A 23,575-nucleotide genomic window follows, 5' to 3' on the forward strand; every position below is an offset into this window, starting at 1 on the left:
AAAACCTGAGCCAGGAGACGGGCGGGGCAAACTCAGCTAAGCAAGTGGGTGTGGCCTGTCAGCCGTGCAGACTCCTGGCAAACGGCGCAGACAGACTCCAACAGCTCTGGGACCAATCAGAAAAGTACCATTTTTGACTCTTCGTTTACATCTGGTGAGAAACCACACAGGCCTTGGACAGGACAGCTTACGTGTGGCCTCAGGCCAACTGAGCTCGACAGGGTAACCATCCCAGATGCTTTATTGGCCTGAGGGAGAATCTATCTAGGAACTGGAGATCCAAGACACCCCCGACCCCTACCATGACCCTTGGGCCACTGTGAGCCTTCTGCCTGTCTCACTGTGCAGTCTACTTTTCCACCTTCAGAGAATGTAAATCCTATTTTTTCCATGTGTCTTGTCTGAATCATTGTTCAGGACACCAAGAACCTGGAAAGAATGTCTGTGGGACCCAACAGTGTGGCTAGCGCACACCTTAATCCCAGCACTCTGGAAGGCCGAGACAGGAGGATCCAGAGTTCAAGCCCAGCCTGGGTAACTTAGTGAGACCCTGTCTCAAAAAATAAAATGGGTTGGGGATGTAACTCATTGGGAAGGCCCTGTATTCAATCCCCAGTACTAAAAAAAAAAAAAAATCCGCTAGCCAGGGTGTGGTTAGGTTGTCTAGCATGCACAAAGCCCTGGTTTCATCCCAGCACCAAACAAAGTGATCACAGGAAAGCGCTCCCTTCTGATAACTCTGAAGTTCCTCATCATTACCTTAAGATTCCTACTAAAATTAGCTACTGAACAGGGCTATGGGAAAGGAATAGAAGCCAGAGTCTCAAACTACTGATTTGAAGAAAAATTTAAAAGTTAGAACCCTCTTCCACACCCTTCCACATTCCAGGTGAATTGAAAATTTAAACACAAAAAGTAAAACCACAAAAATTCTAGAGATAAAATGAAATTATATTTTTATAATTTTTAGGTGGAGAGCTCCAAGTGACACTTAAGACAGAGCACCAGCCAGGGATTTAGCTCAGTGGTTCTGCCGCCTGCCTCACAAGCTCAAGGACCAGAGTTCAATCCCCGGTACCAAAAAACAAAAGACAGAGGACCAAAGGTCATGATTTAGAAAACTGAGTACACACAATCCCTAAGCTTGTGTCTCATACAAACGATAAACTCAAAGTCAAAAGAAAATGGTGCACACCTGTAACCCCAGGAGTGGCCTGGAAGGGTCCATCTCCTTCCTCCTGTGATCTCCCTCAGCTGCCCACTGCCACACTGTGAGCTGCTTCTCATCTGCTGTGCCACCCTAGCTGGGGGCCAGCTGACTATGGATTAAAAGTTCTACAAATTGTGACCCAAAATAAACCTCTTTTCCTTTAATTTATGGGTGTCAGATATTGTGCCTTAGCAATAAGAAAGGTAACTAAGGCAGATCTTGGTAGCAAAGAAGTGGGGTCATTGCTGTAACTACCTGACCATGTGGTTCAGAAGACTTTGCAATTGGATCGTAAGAAGTTTGGAATGGTTTGGAGATACCGACTAGAGAAGCAGACTTAGAATGCTGTAAGCCGGACTTGATGCGAGATTCTAGTTAGAGCTCAGAGGAACAGAATGCTGATAAAGCAGTCAGAAAAGACCTGGAACAGAAGGTGTTATGACTTCTATCGACATGTCCCCCACAAAGCCTCATGCACTCATAGGTGGGGCTTTTGGGAGTGACTGGGTTGTGGCTGTATGATACTGGATCAGTCCACTGACTGGGACTGGTTTAGCGTCATTCTGGGCGTGACTGAATGGATTTACCGAAGATAGAAAACCCACCCAGGGTATGAGTGGCATCAACCAACAGGCTTGTAGCCTAAAAGAAATAAAAAGGGGAAGAAAAAGCAGTGCTGCTGCTTCTGCCTGCCACACCGTGCTCCTCTGCTGAGCTGCCCTGCCTTGGAGCCACATCTACAAACTGAGCTAAAATAAACCTCTCTTCCTTTAACTTATGGGTGGTCAGGTATTTCGTCCCAGCCACAAGAAAGTAAGTAGAATAGGAGGTTTCAGTTGTGAACAAGGACTCATTGACAGTTGGTTTCCAGGCCGCGTGTGTTATAGTTTGGCAGAAAATTTGTCTACATTTTCTTCCTGTCCTGACTTTGAGGGAGACAGATTAAGAACAGTGGATTAATTAATCTGGTGGAGGAAATTTCAAGGCGGTTTAATGTTGAAGCTCTGGCATGGGTACTGCTGGGGGCTTTTAGCCAACTCTACCTTAAGAATCAGAGCAAAAGGAAAAATTAAATAATTTTAAGTTTTGAATTTGGCCAGAAAAGAAGCTCTGGGTAAAGGCGGGCCCTGCAAAGACAGAGCAGAGGACAGCTTAGTTGCTAAAAAATTACCATTAAAAAAAGCCAAGTACTCTACCCTAGCACAAGAGGAAAAATGCTTTGAGGAAATATGAGGATCTAGCAAGGCTCCACCCTTCCAAGGGTCAAAAGTGCAAACATGAAGGACTGTTTTGAGAACATGGTCCCAGGCACTCTCTTGAAGATGGGCTGCCCAGGCAACTGGTTCGCCAGAATTCAATTCACCATGCTCAGCCATCCAGGCATTTGGAGTCCAGTGCAGCCTCGATGCAAAAGGATTTGGCTGTTAGTACTGCTCCAACTGGCAGCAGACCTTGGCATCAATCCATATGGTGCTACTTTTAGGTGCATCCAGAATATAAGAGGTATTGGGCCGGGGATTTAGCTCAGTGGTTTCACTGCCTGCTGCGCAAGTGCAAGGACCTGAGTTCAATCCCTGGTACAAAAAAAAAAAAAAAAAAAAAAGACTATAAGAGGTATGGGGTCAGGGAGACTTCCACCTAGATGTCAGAAGGTGGCCTGGGAAGCCAAGCACTGTGGCCCTGAGAGTGAGCTAGGAGATCAGGGTGTGGCAGACTGGCTGGGGGAGCAGGAATGATTTGTCCATCACAGAGTTCCTGGACACATGTGCAGACGGTTTTTGAAAGCTCCGCACCTGGAACCAATCAAAGAGTGCTATCTTCAGTTCTACTCGCGAGAACTCGAGCAGGTTCTGGATAAGTCAACCTAGAATACACCACAGCCACGGCTGAGCTCTTGACCACAGACTCTCACAATGGCCCACTCTCACCCTGTACAGTGTACTTCTTTCCCTACTTTTAGTTGGCTCAAACTTGCTCAGCAAAGCATTTTTTCTTACCTTTAATAAATGTAAACCCTCACTACTTTGTTTTGTTCAGTTCTTATAAGAACAAGAATATCTCATTAAAGGCACTGATGTAAAAGAAAAAAGATAAAACTCTTTAGTGGAAAGAGCCAAAGGACACAGAGGAGTAATTCGTAAAAGACAGAAAAAAAGCCAAGGAACCACAAAAGGACACTTGGCCCCAGTGTCACTCATCAAACTATGAAAATGTAAAAGCACACAGCGGATGTGTGCTGGTGGCAGAACTGGTGGGTGGCAGAATGGCACTGTGGGAGCTGACCTGGTAACATGCACCCGCGTCTTCATGCCCTTTCCTTTTGCTCCTGAACTCCAATCTAGGGATTTATCTCAAAGGATAATGCAGTGCACCAGATCTCTCCACTGAAGAACTGATCATAACACTAACAACAGCCACCCTCAGGCTGCCCATCAAATGGGAGCATGGTTAAACAAACTACAGTGTGTGCCGCGACTCCCGCTGTGTACTACTATGCTGCCGCTGAAGATGTAAGGAGCATCCACATGTACTGATTTTAAATGTTCATGCCTTATGTAAAGCTCCAGATTTATGTCATATTTATTTAAAAAGCCATGTTGTGTATATGTTAGCATGTTTCAATGTGTTTAAGTTTAAAAAGCTGAAAGCTCAATTAGGTAAGATTTCTACTATTTATATTTTTTTAAAGAAAGCTAAACCTTTTATTAAAACCTATGGAAATTTTAATGTTACTACTTATACATTTAAACAAACATGATCCAAACAGACATATCTTCAACTCCAGACTCCATGTTCAAGCAGAAGCCTTTTAAAAAGAGGGAGGAAAAAAGCTATCTTTGTGTTTTACAACATGAAAACTGAAATCCTCAATCTACAGAGCTGAGACTCTGCTCATGTCCTACGTTAAGTAACAACTCTCATCTCAACCAACCAACTTTTAGGGTTTTCAATACCACCCAGCATTTTAATTTGTCTTAGGTATACATTTTTTGTTCTGTTCTGTTTTCTTTTTCTTCCTGGTACCAGGGATCGAACTTGGGACCTTGCACTTGTGACGCAGGTGGCGGAACCACTGAGCTACATCCCCGGCCCGGTTCTGTTCTGGTTCCTGACACAGAGTCTCACCATGTGCTCCAGGCTGGCCTCAAACTTTCATTTCTCTTGCCTCAGCCTCAGGAATGCCAGGGTCACGTCACAGCCATCCATCACTGCACTTGCAGCAATATTCCTCCCTGTACGTATCAGAACTCATGCTGAACAATGACTTCTGGGTTGCAAAAGAGGATTTATTTTTTGCACCTGTCCATAAGTCTTAGTCCACAGTTAGACAACAACAGACACAAGTGCTACTATATTTTTAAATTTTGTTTAAAAATGAAGGCATAAGCACCATGCCTGCCTCATAAGCACAAGGTCCTGAGTTCGAACGCTGATACCAAAAAAACCCCCCAAAAAACGAAGGCATAAATTACCCTCAAACAGAAAAAAAACCACCATGGGGCTCAACTCCTAGTACTCCAATACATACACATATGCGTACATACGTACAAGTCCTTGAGAAGAAAATCAAGGTGCCACACAAAAGACATCAATTCCAAATTAACCTACTTCCCATCATTCCTAGAAGGGTGGAGACCTCGAATTTCTGGGGAGCATTTGAAGAGCCAGATTTAACACTACACACTATGCCCTAAGAACAGCTCTTTGGGCTTTGCCTGTGAGGGCTGCAGCTGAGAACACAGGAGGGTACTGAGTCTGTGGAAGTGCTCTGGGGCCAGGAAAGCATCTTGCCCCGACCCCTCTCCTCCAATGTCACCCAGTGGAAGCCTCCAGGATCTGTCTTCCCCTCATCAGGGCTGCTCTGTCTTCAGCAACCTAAGAAAAGGGAGATTCCAGGACTGGGAATTGGTCTGATTTAGGTCAGAAGGATTTCTAGAAGAAAAACACCTTATCTTTTATATCCACAAGCTTTTATCTTGAGCCAGTTAATATCTGTTGTCTGGCAAGCAATGGCTCCATATGTATAAAATCTCGGGTTCATCAAAAACTATCTTAAGGTAAATTTTCAATGAGAAGTACATTTCTAAAATTTCTGTTCTTGTGCATGCTCAATTGTAAATGTTTAGATAACCATCCAGTTTTCCATGCATCCTGTCTTTCACTGGGCTAGAGATACTATTCAGTGGTTCTCATAACAGTCAAAAACCCTTGTCCTCTATGAAAAATGGATGTATGATAAAACATGCAGGAAGACGTTAATTGTAGAATCTAACTGGGAGTTGATGTGTGTCCAGTACAATTTCCATAATGAAATGTCAGGGAGAGAACTGCTTCTTAGGACAGGATAATTAACACCCAGGGGCCTCTCTTTAGGCGCAACTGCAGGAGGATTAAGGCATCCTTGCAAAATAAAAGGTCCCTGAGGACAAGTTTTATCCCTGGAGAGCCGACCTGGGACTTGAGACATCTACAGAAGCACAGGCAGAACAGTCACCATGACCAGTGACCTCCCCAGGGCTCTGGGGATGGTGGTAAAAAAAAACTGTACCACTCCATCAATTAACTCATAACCTGAATGATCCAAATCAGACTTAACTCACTTGTGACTCCTTCAAGAAAGAAAACCTAGCAGTTTCACAGTCAACATCAAACAACTAAGCAGCACTGTCAAGAGGTGAGTTAGTTTGGCACTCTTGAATTCTGGCCATATCTTCTTCCACAGCCAAGTAAGATGCCAGAAGTCAGCAGCAGCCACACGCTACCAAATCTAAAAGTGCTTTCACCTTAACTTGTTTTGACTGAGAAAGGCTGGTGCTTATGAAGGATTACAAACACCTAAAACAGAAGACTGAAAACACAGTTATATTCAAATTCACAGCATTTGAGTAACTGCCCAAACAGATGGAAAGGCCCAATGCACAGGCCTCACATCTCTCAAAATACTTTCCCTCTACTTACTCTGCATTTACAAAAGTTCTATTTTACACTGAGAAAAAAGCAGCAGAAAGAGGCTCAATGACTGTTAGGGCCCGTGTCTAGATGTCCCTCCAAAATCTCATGTAGTCATAGATTGGGCTTTTCATGAGGTGGCTGGATCTGGTGTGTGTGATGCTGGAATTGATTCATGATGTAACGTCAGGCTCAAGGGGACTAGGATTAAGGGTGTGAGTACCACCCACACTAAATAGCCCAGATACAGCATAAGGGACAGAAAGAGACTTGTCTTCTGCCTGCCATGAACTGGTTCTCCTCTGCAATGCCCCTCTGCCATCCCACTCTGCCTTGGAGCCAGCCAATTATGGACTAAAACCTCTACAAACCATGAGCCAGATGAACCTTTCTTCCCTTAACTTGTTGGGTATTTTTTCTCAGCAATATGAAAGGAACTAAAATGATGACTTTTCAGAGTTATTACAGAACAAGACGAGTTAAGCCCTAGTCTCCCGTTGCAGCCAGACTCGACACCAGCTCAGTCACCTCCACTGAGACACTTCCGCACGAGAGGTGAAGTGCTCCCTGTCCCCACAGGGCAACACTGTGCGCTGACCATACTGCCAGACTGAACACACCTGCTGAGCTGGGGTGGCTCTTAGGGTCCTCATAAAGCCATGCCACAGGCCACTCCTGACCCCAACCTGAGGAACAGCCCCAATTAGAGACCCAGCCCCAGCCCCAGAGTGGGGCAGAGAAGCTTGGGTACAGTTCTCTGGGGGCCCCTCAGACAGGACTCAAGAGCCATCACTGCCCTTTAGCATCAGAGCAAACACAGGAACATTCTTGCTGCCAATTCTTCAGTAAAAATCAACCTTATTCTTCCACAACCAGTTAAGCACCTGAAAATAAACGTGAAATGAAGTACAAACCCAGACATCCTTTTGTTGATGTTAAACTGCTCACAGATGTCAGATGCCAGCACTGTGAGCTGGGGCCCAACGATGCTGTCCAGTCTTCGGCAAAATTCCAGCGTCAGCTGAATGGAGGCTGAGAGGGAGTGGAAATAGAGCATTCATAGTTGTAGCGCTGTGTGTCAAACAGGTTCAAACCCATTTTACTGTCTAATACTTAACAGTATCTAAATGAAAACTTGACTACTATTTTACAATTCAGAATGAAAGAGAAGAGTTACAATTAGGTACCCTTCAGATGAGAGAGAGATGCGCTGTCTCAGTGCGAGGTGCGCTCTGCACACACCGAGGGTGGTGAAATGGCCACGCCTCAGGCAGACCTAAGGTTATAGGGTTAAAACCCACAAGGCAGCACTCAGGGCCCAGGTGTCACGGGATGCTTTACAGATATTACCTTGTTTCATCCTCAAGTCCCTCTGTGGCAGGCACCCCTGCAACCCCACCACGCAGGAGGGAGGTACAGAGAGGCATCCAGGTCCTACTGCAGCCAAGTGGGAAGGCCAGGCCTTTGAAACCTTGCAAAGGCCAGTTGAGGGGGCAGAAGTCCCAGGCAGGGAAGAGCCCTTAACACAGCCTCTCTGCTGCTTATGACTACATGCTTATCATTTAAGAGAACAGACCGCGAAAGGTACATCTGCTCAGGCTGTGATGATACTCAGGCGGGCACCTACCGTCGATCATAAAGCACACGGACGCACTCATTGCCTGGGAGGAAACAAATCAGCAGTTAGAAAATGGCACAGAAACGAGCCTTAAATGTAATAATCGAATGCAGTAAATATGCTTAAGTCTTGACTTGAACAAACCAACTGTATAAAAAGATCCTTTTCAGTGACTGGAGCAATGTAGACACAGACTGGACAGCAGATGGGGTTGAAGCACTGTGGACTTTGTCATGTGTAATAATGGCATGGTGGTTACGACACAATAAATGTCCTCACTGGTCAGAGAGGCAGGTGTGAGACTTTATGAATGAAGTAATATGATGATTTAAAGTTGCTCAACAAACAAAGCACACAGCACTGAGGAGGGGTTGAAGGATTAGCATCTTATTGATTAAGCACTGTGACGGCACCTTGGATTTCATTATTCTAGAATCTGTGTGTGCCCGACAATTTCCATTAATACAACTTTTAAAAGACCACAAATTGATGACATCTTATCTCACTTTATCCTAGCAAACAATGTTAGAACATTAGCAAGTAACAGCAACCTATAACCAAAACCACAAATAAAGAATTGTGTTTCAACTCATGTAAAAATAAGATCTCAAATTAATAATCTAACCTTCCACCTTAAGATCCTGGAAAAGAGCAAACAGAAGGCAGGCAATGAGAACACTTAGAGCAGAAGTAAAGCATATGGAAAACAGAACAGTAAAAGAGACAATAAATGAAACCACAGGTTAGCTCTCTGGAAAGATCAACAAAATTGAAAAATTTTTCCCTAAACTATAGAGAAAAAGAGAAAAGACTCAAATTAGCACAATCAGGAATGAAAGAAGACACATCAATACCAACTTTACAGGGAAAGAAAGGAGTATGAGGCTGTATGTACTATGAAAAATTATATACCAATAAATTAAATAACCCAATGAGACTAACAAATAATGACACATTCTATGGGAACTACCTCAAGGATAGGAAATCAGAATAGACCTGTAACAAACAGCCCAATTAATGATTCTATTATTATAATTATTCCATGGTACTGGGGGTTGAATCCAGGGCCTTTGTACTAAGCCACACCCATAGCTTGAGACACAGTGTCACTAAATTGTTCAGGATGAGCTCAAACTTGCAAGCCCCTGCCTCAGATTCCCAGAATGCTGGAACTATAGGTGTGCACTACCACACCTGGCTAATTAACAATGTTAAAGCGTCTTACAAAGAAAGTCCAGGTTCAAGTGGCTCTACTGTGAATTCTCCCAAACAGTTAAATAAGAATTACAGGGCATGTCCCTCAGGACCCAGCTCCTGCAGTCCAATTGCAATGACTGCTCAAAATTGTGCCTCATTTTAGTTCGGTTCATTTTGAGACCACATCTTTGCGCTGCTTTGCCTAGAATGTCCCAGTTCAGTTTGCCGGCATTACCCCACCCCATATTTAACTGAATCTCCCAAATGCAGCATTTTAGGAATGAGGCACCTTGGTATTCTCACCAAGAGCTCACCTTCCTGCTAAGTGCGGTAGCGGCCTCCAGAGGTCTGTCCTCTCGTGTGACTTCCTCTGACTGTTCAGGTCACAACCACAGGTTTGGATCCCAACTTAGTACTCACTCAATTCTGCCCAAAGAGGAGGCAGGGGCACAACCTTTTTGACGTTTCATGTTTAATCCATCTGCCTGCCTCACCCACAGTGGACAGTTGGGCCTAGGAAAGAAGTCTACGTTGAAAACCATTTCCCTCAGGCCTTCGAAGCCTCTTTTGTATGTCACTTAACATCAGGTGGGGAACCGCTAGTACCAGCTTTTTGTTCTTTTTCTAGTGACTGAAGTTTCTTTCTGTAAGCTTTTAGGACCTTCTTTTTCTGAAATTGTCCGGTGTTGGGTGGAGGTGGTGGCTATCTAGTGTGGTGGACATTCAGAGGCTCTGTCCAGTCTGAAACACTGTGTTCCTCTTCTGCCAGGCATTTTCTAAGCACGTTCCTCCACTACCTTCTTCCCCTCCCATCTGCTAATCAGGTGGATAAATTCTGAAATCAATCCTCCCTGCTCATCTTTCTTGCCATACTTTTCTCATCATTTTATCCCACATTCTGGGGCAAGCCAAACTTTATCTTTCAATTTCACAATGTCAAAAAACCGTATTTTCAAGGTGGGAGAATGAAGAGTCATTGATTCACAGGCATGGAATTTCTGCTCGACGTGATGAAAAGGGAGAGCCTTTGCACTGAGCTACATCCTCAGCCCTTTTATAAATATTTTGAGACGGAGTCCTGCTAAGTTACGAAGGTGCCCAAGCTGGGCTCCAACCTGTGATCCTCTTGCTTCAGCCTTCCAGAGTGCTGGGATCACAGGTGGGCACCACTGCGCTGGGGCTCATCGACGCCCCTTCTTCCCACGCCCACTCCCACTGCTGGCCCGCAGGTGACCAGCTCCGGTCAGGAGCGTGTCTAGGCTCGAGCATCCATCTCAGCACACTGCCCGCTCTCACGTCCTGGGGGAGCCCCCTCCACTCTTCAACCCTCAGGCATCACGCCCACGTCTCCCTCCACCTTCCAGACAGTTACAGGGTTCTCACTCTGTGGTGAACCCCTTCCTGTTCTCCTGGGGCATCAACTTAAGCCTTGATGAATTAAAACTGAACTGCAGTTTCAGGCAGGAAAGATAAACACCTGTGTTCGGTCTTCCTTCTGGCACTAAAAATTGCCTTAAAAGAAAAAGAAAAGAAAAGAGAAGAAAACTAGCTGGGTGCACCTGTAGTCCCCACACTCGGGACGACTCAGGGAGGAGGATCTGGAGTTCACGGCCAGCCTGGGCCATACACTGAGACCACCCCCCCCAAAACAAAAACTCAGATGAATACACATATCCTAACAGGGTAGTACCTGGACAGACCCGAAATACTATTCCTTTATAGAACTAGCAGGTCAACAGTTTTATAGTCAGAGCAAAGGCAGAATCTGCTGAAGTGTGGCCACAGCCAGAAGGCATTCAGCTGGCAGGCAGCCACGACCAGAGCACAGCCTTTGGCCTGTGAGAGGCACTGCCTTAGCCAGCTACTCCCCTGCCAGTAATGAAGCACTTTCAAAAGAGCTGCAACAAACCTACTATCCCAGAAAAGCACCCATTTTGAGTTTTACATAATTACAATCCCAACATCTTCTCCAAGAAGCACTTAAGAGCTTTGTGTCTTAGTTGTGTACACAATCAAGGAAGATTTACTTCAGTATTAATCTGTAATGCTGGAAGAAAAAACAGTTGTTACCTTATAAACAATTAAATGGAGCTCTTCATAAGTGTCATCTGTATTTACAAAAATTTTTGGGAATCGGCATTTGGCTTCTGGATCATTAAGGTTCAAGGGTCCAGTAAGAAATCTTAAAAGCAAGCACAGAGAGACTCAACTCAATGAGGTAAATTATAAAGAGGAATACATAAACAGAAGATTCTGACTCAATAAATATCAATTTTTTTTTTTGAACCCAGAAGCTATCTGGAAAACACTAAACCAGAAGATGATAAAGTAATAGCTAAAATTCACTGGAAACCATAGGATTGCCTCTCTTGATTATTGCCATGAAATAGCACAAGGGTAATTCAATGTTCACAACTTTACCAGAAAAGACAATGAAACCCAATCTTGTAAAATCAAAGAACAAAAGTCCTACCTCCCATAATGCTGAAGATTTCCTGGCATTTCTGCCCTTATTGGAGAATCCCTTCCCGCCAACTGCAAATACAATTTAATATTGAGAAATGACTGATTAGATTTTTTTACTTTCAAAAGATTGACAGTTTTCCTATCTGCTAGGAGTAGGAATCTGCTAGTAAGGCTGGTTCCATGCTATTCTTCGTCACTGATTTCCTGCATTCTTCCCCACCAAAACAATGGCAGCAGATCACCAAAGTCCAGAACTGGCTGGTTTTCATGAGAATGGTCACAGGACAACTGTGCCCTACCCTAGACCCTAAACCGACTTAGCTCTTTCTGTAAAGGTAGCTGAGACTCCCCACGTGGCACACATTACTTAGAGCCACCTCACACCACCCTGCGGGGAGTCTCCTTGTCCCATCCCTGCATGTGGAAGCTGGAGTGTGTGGGAGTTTGCCACTGTGCCCAGCTTCTGCGTAAGGTCACACAGCATCGTCAGGCCTGCATGTCTGAGGCCAGTGTCTCTGCCTTCAGCCGCAGCACCACAGCTGATCAGACTTGCGTCTGCCACAGACTCCTAGCTGATACTCCTGAAGATGCACTACTCCAACACACACAGGAAATGAAAAAAACCCAAATCCAATAGTCGGGCTGGCTGAAACTTGTCATTTTTTTTAGAAGTGTCTGAAGCCCTTCTGATCTCTATAGTTTTAGGCCGCCATTCAGGCACACAGCCTCAGGAGATCCGGACACACCGCAAACCCAGAGGTGAAAGCCCACGGCCCAACTCTCAGCCCCATGGGCCACTCGAGAGAGAAGACCTCCAGCGTCCGGGGTCACGCTGCCACCTTGCATGCTGTGGCTTCCCACTGTGCACACCTTGCTCTCCAGGCACACACAGATTATCACAGAGTCCTCTGGTAAGACAGTGGCACCTCACAGGGTGAGGAGAACCTGGAGGGACCCTGTGAAGTGTGTTTAGGAGCAGATGCTCGGGGACTCAGCAGATACTGAGGTCGAGTCCTGCCTCTGCAACGTCCTTGCTGGAGACCTTGGCTAGGGCTCTGATGGCCCCTACACCCAAGCAGCCTCATCTGCAGGATGGAGGTGACACTCAACTCCCGAGTCTGAGGGCACAGGGCAGGCAGGGTGCTGGGCAGCGGCTGCACACACTACGTTCCCCACAGTGTCGGCCACTGCATTCACCTGCCCAGAAAGCAGCCACGTGCTGTGGAGGCCCTTCTCAAAACCCCTTTTGGGTTCTCGAAGAGAGTGTGCCTGTTGTTTCAAATCAAGACCTTGACAATACAGAGAAGAGAAAGGTGGGAAGGAAAATGGGAGGGAGAGAAACAGCTTGCAAGCAGAGAGAGTGCATGCATGCACCTGAGAAAAAACAAATTTTATGGGCCATGAACATCTTTCCCTTCCAGCCTAATTAAAGCTACAAAAAGATACTTTGGGGGAAGCATTGGTATTATTTAAAGTTTTCTGCAGAAAACTGGGAAATTAAGTACCAGAGTGGAAAAGTCAGACAGGCAATATACCATATACTCACAATTTACACAATTCTGACAAGACACTGCAGGATTAACCAGGGTTTATCAGAGATCCTTGGCATGTGCAGAATTCCCCAAACCCGGTTTTTCCTCTACCTAATGACTTACTCCTCTTAAAATATACCCTTGCTACTGCATTTGGATGCAACACAGCGGAGAAAAGCTAACATGCATGGTTTTCTGTGCTACTAACTGATGCAACTAACTACAGTGGACCCTTGACTTACAAACTCAATCGGCTCACAAGGGCTGGTTGTAACTCAAGTTGGTTGTAAGTCAATACAGCTGAGATCTGGACGTTTACCTGTATACACACTTTAGATAAAAAGAGGCAGATGAATCTTCCATTAACCTAACTAACCCAAGTTGTTCATACGTCAGGCCAGTCGTAACTTGAGAGTCCACTGTATCATGAAGCATCACTCTACTAACGTCAAATACAGCTCAGAAATGCCCCGCGCACCCTCATCCCCAGTCCAGAGTATGTTCATGTGTCTCTGTACAACCCAATCATACCTCAGGTTCGATGTGCCTGGGAAACAAAGAGGTGGTGAGGTATTTGTACAAAATTCTCATGTCCTCTTGTTCTAATCCACTCCTGAAACATCAGAGAAGTGTTGTGTTATAAGTGTGGAACTGGGCTCATCTTTCCATTGCTCTATGACAGAAATCAATCTTTCCTTCCTTTATGTCACTGAAGAAGTTCATCCTTTGGGAAGGGCATGGAGAGAATGAGTTGAGACCCACTGAAGCCTGTGCCTCCGCAGTCCTGCATCTTATACACCGTCTGAAATACAAACTCCCTGCAGATCGGCCTCTCGGAGTGAAGTGCGCATAGGGTCACTTAAGGAGCCTTGATGGCCACACTGCTGCACCCCAGCAGAGACGTTTTGGTTTTGCAGCCCACACGGTGACACCAGTGCATACTGGAAAACACTGGTTTGTTGGACACAGGGAGCTTGACCCCAGGTCTCAGAAACAGATGTACATGTTTATTCTCTGGATCCCCATGGAAACAAACAGGAAGAAAAGGCAATCTTTCAGGGAGGCCATCTAACCTCAGAGGTAGCAAGAGTAAGGAGAACATGGAAAAAGTGCTGAGGAACTAGCAGGCGTCAGACTCTCTGAAATATTTCTTTTTTTAGGAAAAGAGAGAGACAGTGAGGCTATATGTAGGGTTTTTCTATTCCAGATAATCAAAACATCCTGAGAGGAAAATCTCACTTTAGGTGACTGAGGCCTTCACATCATATTCCAGATGTTCTCCTTTCTTTTCCCTGTAAGTCTGTGTGTTGGAAAAGGTTCAGGCCCGTCCTGCCCTCTTCTCTGACCTCCTACCTCCTCCTCTTCTGATACTGCCTCTCTGCTTTCAAGGTTTGATTTTCATGAGTGCTGACGACAATGAAAACTCTAGGGAAGCCCCACACCCTAAGACAGGTTTGTCTTCTGCCAAGTAGAAAGACCACTTTTGGGTCGAAAGGTGAAAGAGGTAGATCAAAACTTTAATGCTTGTTCTGTAATACCACCAATGGTGAGAGTCTCATGGCCAACGAGACAGACTGAATTAATGAATCAAATATATGGAAATTTACCAACTTTTTTTTTGAGAAATAGTGACATAAAAGAAAAAGGCAATGGTGCTGCATGCCTATAATCTGAGGGCCTGAGGCAGGAAGACTGTGAGTTCTGACTGGGCAATTTAGCCACTTAGTGAGACTCTGTCTTCAAATTAAAAGGGCTCAAAGTTAAATGAAGAAGATACAGAAATTCTAAACAGCCCAATTACAATGAGTGAAATTGAAAATGTAATAAAATATTTACCAACAAAGAAAAGCCCAGGTCCGGATGGCTTCACTGCTGAATTCTACAAGACATTTAAAGAAGAACTAACTCCATTACTCTTTAAACTCCTCAAGGAAATTGAAAGGGAAGCAAGGCTTCCAAATTCTTTCCTGGAAGCAAGTGTTACTTTGATCCCCAAACCAGGGAAAGACCTAACCCAAAAAGAGAAGTACAGGCCAATCTCCCTAGTGAACACAGATGCAAAAATCCTCAACAAGATGCTGGCAAACAGAATACAGAGGGTCATCAAGAAGATCATACACCCTGACCAAGTTGGATTTATCCCAGGGATGCAAAGATGGTTCAACATATGCAAATCAATAAATGTAATACACTATATTAACAGAGTCAAGGACAAAAACCATATGATCATTTCAATAGATGCAGAAAAGGCATTTGACAAAATCCAACACCCACATTTATGATAAAAATGCTACAGAAAATTGGAATAGAAGGTCTTTATCTCAACCTGATTAAGGCTATCTATGAAAAACCAACAGCCAACATCATACTAAATGGTCAAAAACTGAAAACTTTCACACGAAAATCAGGAACAAGACAAGGATGTCCACTATCACCACTCCTGTTCAATATAGTTCTGGAAACATTAGCCACAGCAATTAGAAAAGAGAAAAAAATAAAAGGAATAAAGATAGGAAAGGAAGAAGTTAAACTGTCATTATTTGCTGATGATATGATACTTTACGTAGAAGACCCAAAAAATTCCGCCAAAAGACTTCTTGACTTAATTGACAGGTTCAGTAGAGTAGCTGGATATAAGGTCAACACTCAAAAAACAATAGCCTTCTTTTACACAAATAACACACTCACTGAGAGAGAAATTAGGGAAATAATTCCTTTTACAATAACATCCAGAAGAATGAAGTATCTAGGAATCAACCTAACAAAGGAAGCAAAAGACCTCTACACTGAAAACTACAGCACCCTGAAAAAGGAGATCAAGGAGGATATAAGAAAATGGAAAGACTTCCCTTGTTCCTGGGTAGGAAGAACCAATATAGTGAAAATGGCCATACTTCCAAAACTGCTATATAGATTTAATGCAATGCCTAATGAAATTTCAACAATATACTTCACAGAACTAGAGAAAACAATCCAAAAATTGATTTCGAACCAGAAGAGACCTAGAAAAGCAAAAGCAATTCTGGGTAACAGAGAAATGGCTGCGGGTATCACAATCCCCAACTTGAAACTATACTACAAAGCTACTGTGATAAAATCAGCATGGTACTGGCAAAGAAACAGACCCGAGGATCAGTGGAATAGATTAGAAGATGCAGAAACAACTTCAGAAATACTCAGCCACCTCATCTTTGACAAAGGAGCCAACCACCCTTATTGGAGGAAAGATAGCCTATTTAATAAATGGTGTTGGAGAAACTGGATTTCAATCTGCCAAAGATTAAAACTAGACCCATACCTGTTACCATGCACTGAACTAAGATCAAAGTGGATTAAAGATCTAAATATTAAAACAGAAACACTAAACATGCTGGAAGATAAGTTAGGTAGAACTCCTAAAGACATTGGCATAGGAAAAGACTTTATGAAGAAAACCTCAGTAGCACGGGAACTAGCACAAAGAATCAACTGGAATCTCATCTTATTAAAAAGCTTCTGTACTGCAAGAGAAACCACCAACAGAGCTAAGAGACAACCTACAAAGTGGGAAAAAAATTTTAGCAGCTGTATCTCAGACAAAGGTCTACTATCTAGAATACATAAAGAATTGAAAAAAATCAGACCTCCCCAAACTCAAAGTCCCAGTTAAGAAAAATGGGGATCTGAAACGAACAGACATTTCTCAGACAAAGAGGTTAAAGCAGCAAATAAATATATGAAAAAATGTTCAACATCACTGGTCATTCAAGAGGTGCAGATGAAAACACTGAAATTCCACCTCACCCCAGAAAGAATGGCTGCTATCAAGAAATCAACCAAAAAAAAAAAATTAACCAATAACAAATGCTGGCGGGGTTGTGGGGAGAAAGGAACCCTTCTCCATTGCTGGTGGGAGTGCAGACTGGCGCAACCACTGTGGAGATCAGTATGGAGACACCTCAAAGAGCTAGGGCTAGAGGTCCCATTTGACCCAGCTATTCCCCTGCTCTGTATCTTCCCCAAAGAATTAAAAGAATCATACCACAGTGATATATGTGCACCCATGTTTATAGGGGCACAGTTTGTAACAGCTAAAGCTTGGAAGCAGCCCAACTGCCCATCAACTGGAAACTGGATAAAGAAGATGTGGTTTTTTAATAAAATGGAGTACTACTCAGCCATAAAGAACCAGAAACTAGAGACATTTATAGCTAAATGGATGCGTATTGAGGCCATACTCTTAAGTGAAATAAATAGGACACACATGTGTAAATACCGAATAGTTTCTCTAGTGTGAGAAACTTAAAGTGTAAATAAGGGTTAAAATGATTAAAACAAATAACTGATAATTTGAAATAGGAAAAGGTCCAAAGGTGTAGGGGTGGTGGGAGGGGACGGTGAAAGGAAAGGAAAAATTATGAGAAAAGAAAAGAAAAATGGAAATGAAGTCTATGTAAATAGGGAAGGGTGGAGGGGGTGAAGGGCGCACAGGTAATGGGGAAAAGAACCAAGATACATCATGTGCAGGTAGAAGCACCCAATGATAAACGTAAATGTACTGTATACCTAAAATGTACCAATAAAAGAACTAAAAAAAAAATTAAAAGGGCTGGGGATGTAGCTTAGGGTGAAGGCTCTGAGTTCAATTCCCAGTACCACCATGACCAAAAAAAAGCTATAGGGTGAAATGGAAGACAAAGTGCATGAACTGCTAACTGCACACTTTAACTATTTCACTTAAGACTAGCCAGGCATTAAACTCTTTGGTGTTGGTTTTAGGAAATTAGGAGAAAAAAGTTTGAGTGCAGTTGCAGCCAGCTGCTCAGAGCACAGAGCCCCAAGGTGATGGATTCCACTGTCCCTAAGGAGGGGTCTTCCTTCCCTGTCAGGCCTCCATTAGCTCTGAACATAGTCACTAGCTGTCTCTCTTTAGTATCTGTTCCCCTACCGCTAGGCCATCTCCACAACAAAAATAAACAAAGCAATTATCACATTATAGTTAGGTAAGATGCTACCACTAGGGAAAACTTCTTACAACTGCACATGACTCAATGATCTCAAAATAAAAGGTTTAAAAAAATCAAACCAGAGCCAGGTGTGGCGACACATGCCTGGAATCCCAACACCCTGGGAAGCTAAAGCAGGAGATGGCAAATTTGAGCCCAGCCTAGGAAACTTAGCGAGACTCTGTTTCAAAACAAAAAATAAAAAAGGGCTGGAGACGTAGCTTAGTGCAAATACCCGGTGTGTGCATGGCACTTCTGCTCTGTCAAGACTGATTTTTCTTTTGTATCCAATTTTGAGCTGTTTTTTTTTTGGTACCGGGGATCGAACTTGGGACCTTGCGCTTGTGCAGCAGGCGCCGGAACCACTGAGCTAAATCCCTGGCCCCTTTTGAGCTATTTTTATTTCAATGCTAAATAGACTTTCGGGGGGCTATTTTTTTTTCAAGTGCTGAGGATCAAATCCAGGACCTCATGAATGCTAGGAAGTGCTCTACAACTGAGCTACTAAATGGACTTTCATTACTTCCCCCAACTCCATTTCTGGTGGAGATGCCAAGTTATTTGGGAACTACTTTCAGCAGAAGTGATACCAAGAATAAGATGGTTATCAGTCAATGCAGAATCAATGCAGGGTCAGTTTAGTCTCAAGTATAGCATGAAGTCCAGTGCCTGTAGTCCCAGGATGGGAAGGCTGAGGCAGGAAGATTGCTGAGAGTTTGAGGCCTGGGCTACACAGTGAGTTCAAGAACAACCTAAACTACATTGCAAGACCCTATGTCAAAATAAATAAAAATATATTCTTTTAATATCATACTGAATATAAAATAATCCAGCACAAACAAAGAGCACGGTCAACTCTGAGAAACTTCAAAAATATTTAAGACATTCACAAAAGTGTTAATTCCTGAAAGGTAAATCAACACACTAAGAAGAAAAAATTGGCTAAAAGCTCAGGACAGGAAATTCATACCCCCACCCCCAGCAATAAATATCTAACCTGGGCAATGGCTGCTATAAAAAATGAATCCATTTTTTAATGCATAAACAGTACTCTGAAATAATTTTCTACCATTATTTGTTTTGAACTGTCAGCATTCACTGAATACCTACTATGTGCCATGCTGCAGTCATGTACTAGCACAGAAAGATGTGTCTATGCTAAAGCAGATCATGTAACAAATATGTAAAACTAGGCATGGTGGCCCACACCGGTAATCCCAGCACTCTGGGAGGCTGAGGCAGGAGAACTGCAAATTTGAGCCCAGCTTGGGTAACTTAAGGAGATCCTGTCTCAAAAAAACCAAAACTTGGAAGCAGGGGGTAAGAGCCACAGGCACTGGGGACCCAAGGCATGGTGGGGGCAGGCCTAAGGAGGCATGCACAGAACAGGCTAGGTGTTCTTCACCCCGGACCCTTGAGGAAGGACCTGCCAGAGGTGTGATAATGGATCATCATGTTTCCACCATCAAACGTTGACGAACCCAAAACCATAATGGTCACTGCTTGGGATGTTGGCGGATCAGTTTAGGCAAGGCAGGTACCCACTGGGACCAGGCTGAGGGCTTCACCAGAATGTCCTTCCCCACTTCACAGCTGTCAACGTTGAAAAGCCTCCTCGTTTCCTAGGTGAATTCTCACCTGATGGACACTACTTTATTGCTTTTTATTCTGACTAGACTGCCCTCAAAATCTATAGCAGGGCTTCCAGGCAGCAGAGGACTCACTTCAGTGCCACGAGGGGAGATCCTGTCTAATGGCAATGATCAGTGGTCAGCCAACATCCGGGGCCACTCTTTCAATGCCTGTCTTGCCGCACATTACCAATGTCATGGCCAATGGTGAGCACCTGAAGCTAGGAGTGTGGCCTTCTCACCAATGACTGAGTGTGTCATTGTGGGCGCTGTGGCCTATCTCCTGGATGAGCCGCACTCTTTCCTACGAGGTGTATCAGAAGAGTGAGTCAGTCACCCCAAACCCACGGTCCCCACTACAGGACTACTCCCTGCATATCACTGACCTTCACACTGGCCGCTTGTGGGATACACACACATTTAAATGATAGTGGTTCTGTTGCACAACCAAGGGCTATACTTGTACAAAAACACCCTGGCCATCTTGTCTGTGCAGCAGCAGACCATCCATGTCTTCCAGGTGACCCCTGAAGGCACTTTCATTGACATGTGGACCACTGGCTGCTTCTGCTATGAGGATGACTGCTCACTGTGTCGGCTGTCTTCCCTGAGGTACAGCGGGACAGTCAGTTGGGCATGGCCAACCCCTTCAGGCATCCGCTCATCAATTCCCCGAAACACCAGCTGCCGGTTTATCTGTGGTACCGGCAGAACAGGATGGCAATGCAGCGGCCAAGAGGAGCTTCTTCTAGTACTGTGACCAGCTGTGGCAGCTGTGCATGTGGAAAATGCAGCTTCCGGACGAAAATCATGTGTTTATCAAGTATACCAGTGAGGATGTGGTGACACTGCGGGTCACGGGTCTATCTCAGGCATCCTAATGGTGTATGATATGGTGACAACTGAAGTGACTGCTGTGTTTGAGAATATGCTGGATGAGCTTTTGGAGCTTTCTGACAACTTCTATGATCTATCCCACTGTGCTACTCTGCAGAGGGAAGTGCAGTTTCCCCGCTCAGCCTCTAGCAACAATTTTGCAAGGCAGATCCAGCACTGGTTCAAAGACAGAATTCTAAACCCCAAGTACGGAGGGCACACAGAGGCGGTATGCAGGCTGCTGGGTCAGCTCCCGCTCAGCACGCAGCCCTTCAGTGGCAGCCCCTACCTGGACTTGCCCCTCTTCACCTATACTGACAAACAGTGTCAGTCATGGAGCAACCCAAGACCTGTGGAAACCATCCTATCCCAGGACTCTGGCCTGCTCTCACGTTTGAGAGCCAGGCCGGGTCACTGGGCTGCCCCACCAAACACAGAGTGTGAAGCCTTGCTGCTTTCACCTTTCACCCTTTTGAGCCCTTTGCCATTTCCGTGCAGAGGACTGATGTGGAGTATGCTGTCAACTTCCACGTGCGACAATGCTGCCCGCAGCTGCCTCACCACAGCGAGGCTATCGGACCTTGGAGGACTTCACCCATTTCTTTTCTCAGTGCACTCTGGGGCAGAAGTGCCCACTGCCAGCCCCACCCTGTGGATCCCAGGCTGCAGTACCGGGGGGGGGGGGGGGGGGGCTTGGCCTAATGGGACTTCCGTAGTAAACAATACTATCAGTCAATTGCAGGTCCTCTTGCCTTTTCCCTGTGGGAATGCCCAGCATTAATTTAATCCATTTAATTTTTGTTTATTTAGCATTGTATTGCTGTGAAGATAAAAACATTACACCTTCACCCTCTTCATCTCACGTCCTTGGCATTACGGTTTGTAACCAGAGGCAGGTAAATCTTGTTTATTCACAAGAGTTGAGTATGTCCTCTCCACTTGCCCAACAAACAGGGCTATCTTTATAAGAAAAATTAAAGCCTTGGTATTCTCTTAAATATTTTTTTTAAAAAATTGCAAATGCATCTCTGTATGAAGGCCCTGGGTTCAACACCCAGTTCCGGGGGGAAAAAAAAGGCAGTGAAAGAGGAATATACATACTCTGCTCATGAAGTATAAAATCTTTCGTGATATTTAAACATACCAACTTTGGAACAAGCAGCTGCCTGTCAGAATGTGCTACTGCCACTGGGACCAACCTTTCCCCGTTGGCAGGGCAGACGGACCACGGAGCTGTGTGCTGCTCACTTCTAGTAGACGCCACTCACACACCTGACGATGTGAAGAAGACCCCCTGCAGTGGGCAACAGGTCGCTGTGGAGTCAAGGTCTCACAGCACAGGCTGCTGAGCTTGAGGGGACCTTGGGCCTTCCCACTTTGTCACTCCCAGAGTTCATTCGCACCCACATCAGGACCGTGAGCCGTCCTGGAGACCAGACTCTGAGCCGCCCTTCACTGACAGTGCGGACAAGGCCACAGGCCACTGACGCTGCATCTCCCCGTGACCAGGAGACTGTCAGTGCTCTGGCATCTCCGAGATGCCTGCGGGCCAGCTGCTCGCTCTGCAGACCCGTGCTGGGGAAGCACGACTAGGCGTCTACCTCCTACCTTGCACAGCCTATTAAACAATGTGACAAATGAAAAAGCAGATTTGCATTGGAATTTGTTATGTTGTCCTCATGGGAAATGAAACTCTACATGGAAACTCACTATGTTCTTTACTAAATAGACTCAAATTTCTTTACATTATCTCATTTCTCTTCCTAAAACAGAGCTACAGGATTTTAGTAAAGGTGGGGGTGGGCTTCAGGGCAATTAGTAATGCCTCTTCTATTAGTTGAACTCAGTTTTTTGTGCTAAAATATGGCCACACCCCTAATTTAAGAAAGTAGGTTATCTCAAAGGAGCTGCTAGAAGGCCACTGGCCACTCAGTCCCTGCTGGGTCTCAGGATTCCATCTCAGCCGGGGCTGGGCCGCCATGCCGCTCTGAGGTCACCTCCGCCCCAGTCTTATGCTCACTCGTGTTTCCCCAGAGTTTGGCCTTAGACAGACGACTGTATTCACTAACAGTTTATCTTTCCTTCTTCAACACTGATTTTTTTAAAGTTTTTATTCCCACTATAAGACATAAACATAGTTTGATAACAGTCCATAATTTCTTATTTTAACAATGGTTATATTGGATATTCTCCCCACAACCAGTACTGAAAATCGAACTCAGGACCTTGAACTTGCCAGACAGGCGCGGCACCACTGAGTAACATCCCTGGCCCCCTATACTGGATATTCTTAAAAACTGAGCTTTTTAAAAAAAAAAAAATTAAAAAGGATGCTTTCTACAATATGAGGTATGACTGAAATATACAATGGATGTTTAAGTTTTAAAAATTATTCCAGTAAGACACATTGCCATGAATTCCCTTCAAAATACTCCCGCTTGACTTCACTCTCTTATGCGCCATGCCTCAGGGCATACTTACCAGATGAGTTGATCATTATAGAGAAATGCAGTGTATTTGACTATATTCAGGCTTTCCTCCATTCTATTAATAAAGGACTGGATTTTCAAATAAGTCATTTTATCCAACGGGAAGAAGCTGATTCCACCAAAAATGTCAAGTAGGTCACATGATTGCAAATGTAGTGTTTGCAAATACTGTTAAGAAAAAATAAGGTATACAAGTTACCAATAATACATTCAATGTACTGCTCATCAATAATGGAAAATAATGTTATTTTAGACTAATATTTATGGTACAGTTGCATACTGACAGCATAAAAACCAACAAGTAGGTGATCTATGGATCTATGGATTTGAAATCTGTACCAATTTTAAAACAAAGGTTGCACCTAACTAGTTAATATTCACTCGGTATATGCTTTATCTCTTTAAAGTAGTTAAATATTCCTATTAGTGCTCCTCAGATTAGGCTCTGAGATCCACACATTAACACCATGGACAGATAGGGCCACCTTGAAGGATATTAGAGTAGATGACAGTTGCACCTATCAACAGGAGAGTAAAGAGGACAAAAACAGGAATCAGGAGATAGTACAGGAATGACTAATTACAGTCACTGAAGTGAAGAAACAAAGAAAATTAATTCAT

The 23,575-nt window shown here is 44.3% G+C and overlaps 1 protein-coding gene, 1 non-coding gene and 1 pseudogene across 3 annotated transcripts in view; 1 reads left to right on the forward strand and 2 right to left on the reverse strand.

The window, feature by feature from the left end:
• Ccz1 (CCZ1 vacuolar protein trafficking and biogenesis associated) overlaps positions 1 to 23,575 on the reverse strand; it is a 50,824-nt gene that overhangs the window by 6,062 nt on the left and 21,187 nt on the right. For both annotated transcript variants that reach the window (XM_087195872.1, XM_004840464.3), the window contains 6 exons: positions 22,947 to 23,122; positions 13,505 to 13,586; positions 11,449 to 11,510; positions 11,046 to 11,157; positions 7,788 to 7,821; positions 7,075 to 7,192 (listed from right to left, as the gene is read on the reverse strand). In XM_087195872.1, coding sequence (XP_087051998.1) covers positions 7,075 to 7,192; positions 7,788 to 7,821; positions 11,046 to 11,157; positions 11,449 to 11,510; positions 13,505 to 13,586; positions 22,947 to 23,122 — 584 coding nt within the window. The remainder of the gene's footprint in view (positions 1 to 7,074; positions 7,193 to 7,787; positions 7,822 to 11,045; positions 11,158 to 11,448; positions 11,511 to 13,504; positions 13,587 to 22,946; positions 23,123 to 23,575) is intronic.
• Positions 4,433 to 4,559, reverse strand: LOC147822711 (small nucleolar RNA SNORA40). The gene has a single exon (XR_015445535.1). It is a non-coding gene; the product is annotated as a small nucleolar RNA SNORA40 (small nucleolar RNA).
• Positions 19,402 to 22,058, forward strand: LOC106008980 (DET1 homolog pseudogene; annotated as a pseudogene).

The sequence above is a fragment of the Heterocephalus glaber genome, unplaced genomic scaffold (genome assembly GCF_053883595.1).
Source record: "Heterocephalus glaber isolate CG9 unplaced genomic scaffold, H.glaber_assembly_v1.0 deba00001610, whole genome shotgun sequence".
In the NCBI taxonomy this organism is placed as follows: Eukaryota; Metazoa; Chordata; class Mammalia; order Rodentia; family Bathyergidae; genus Heterocephalus; species Heterocephalus glaber.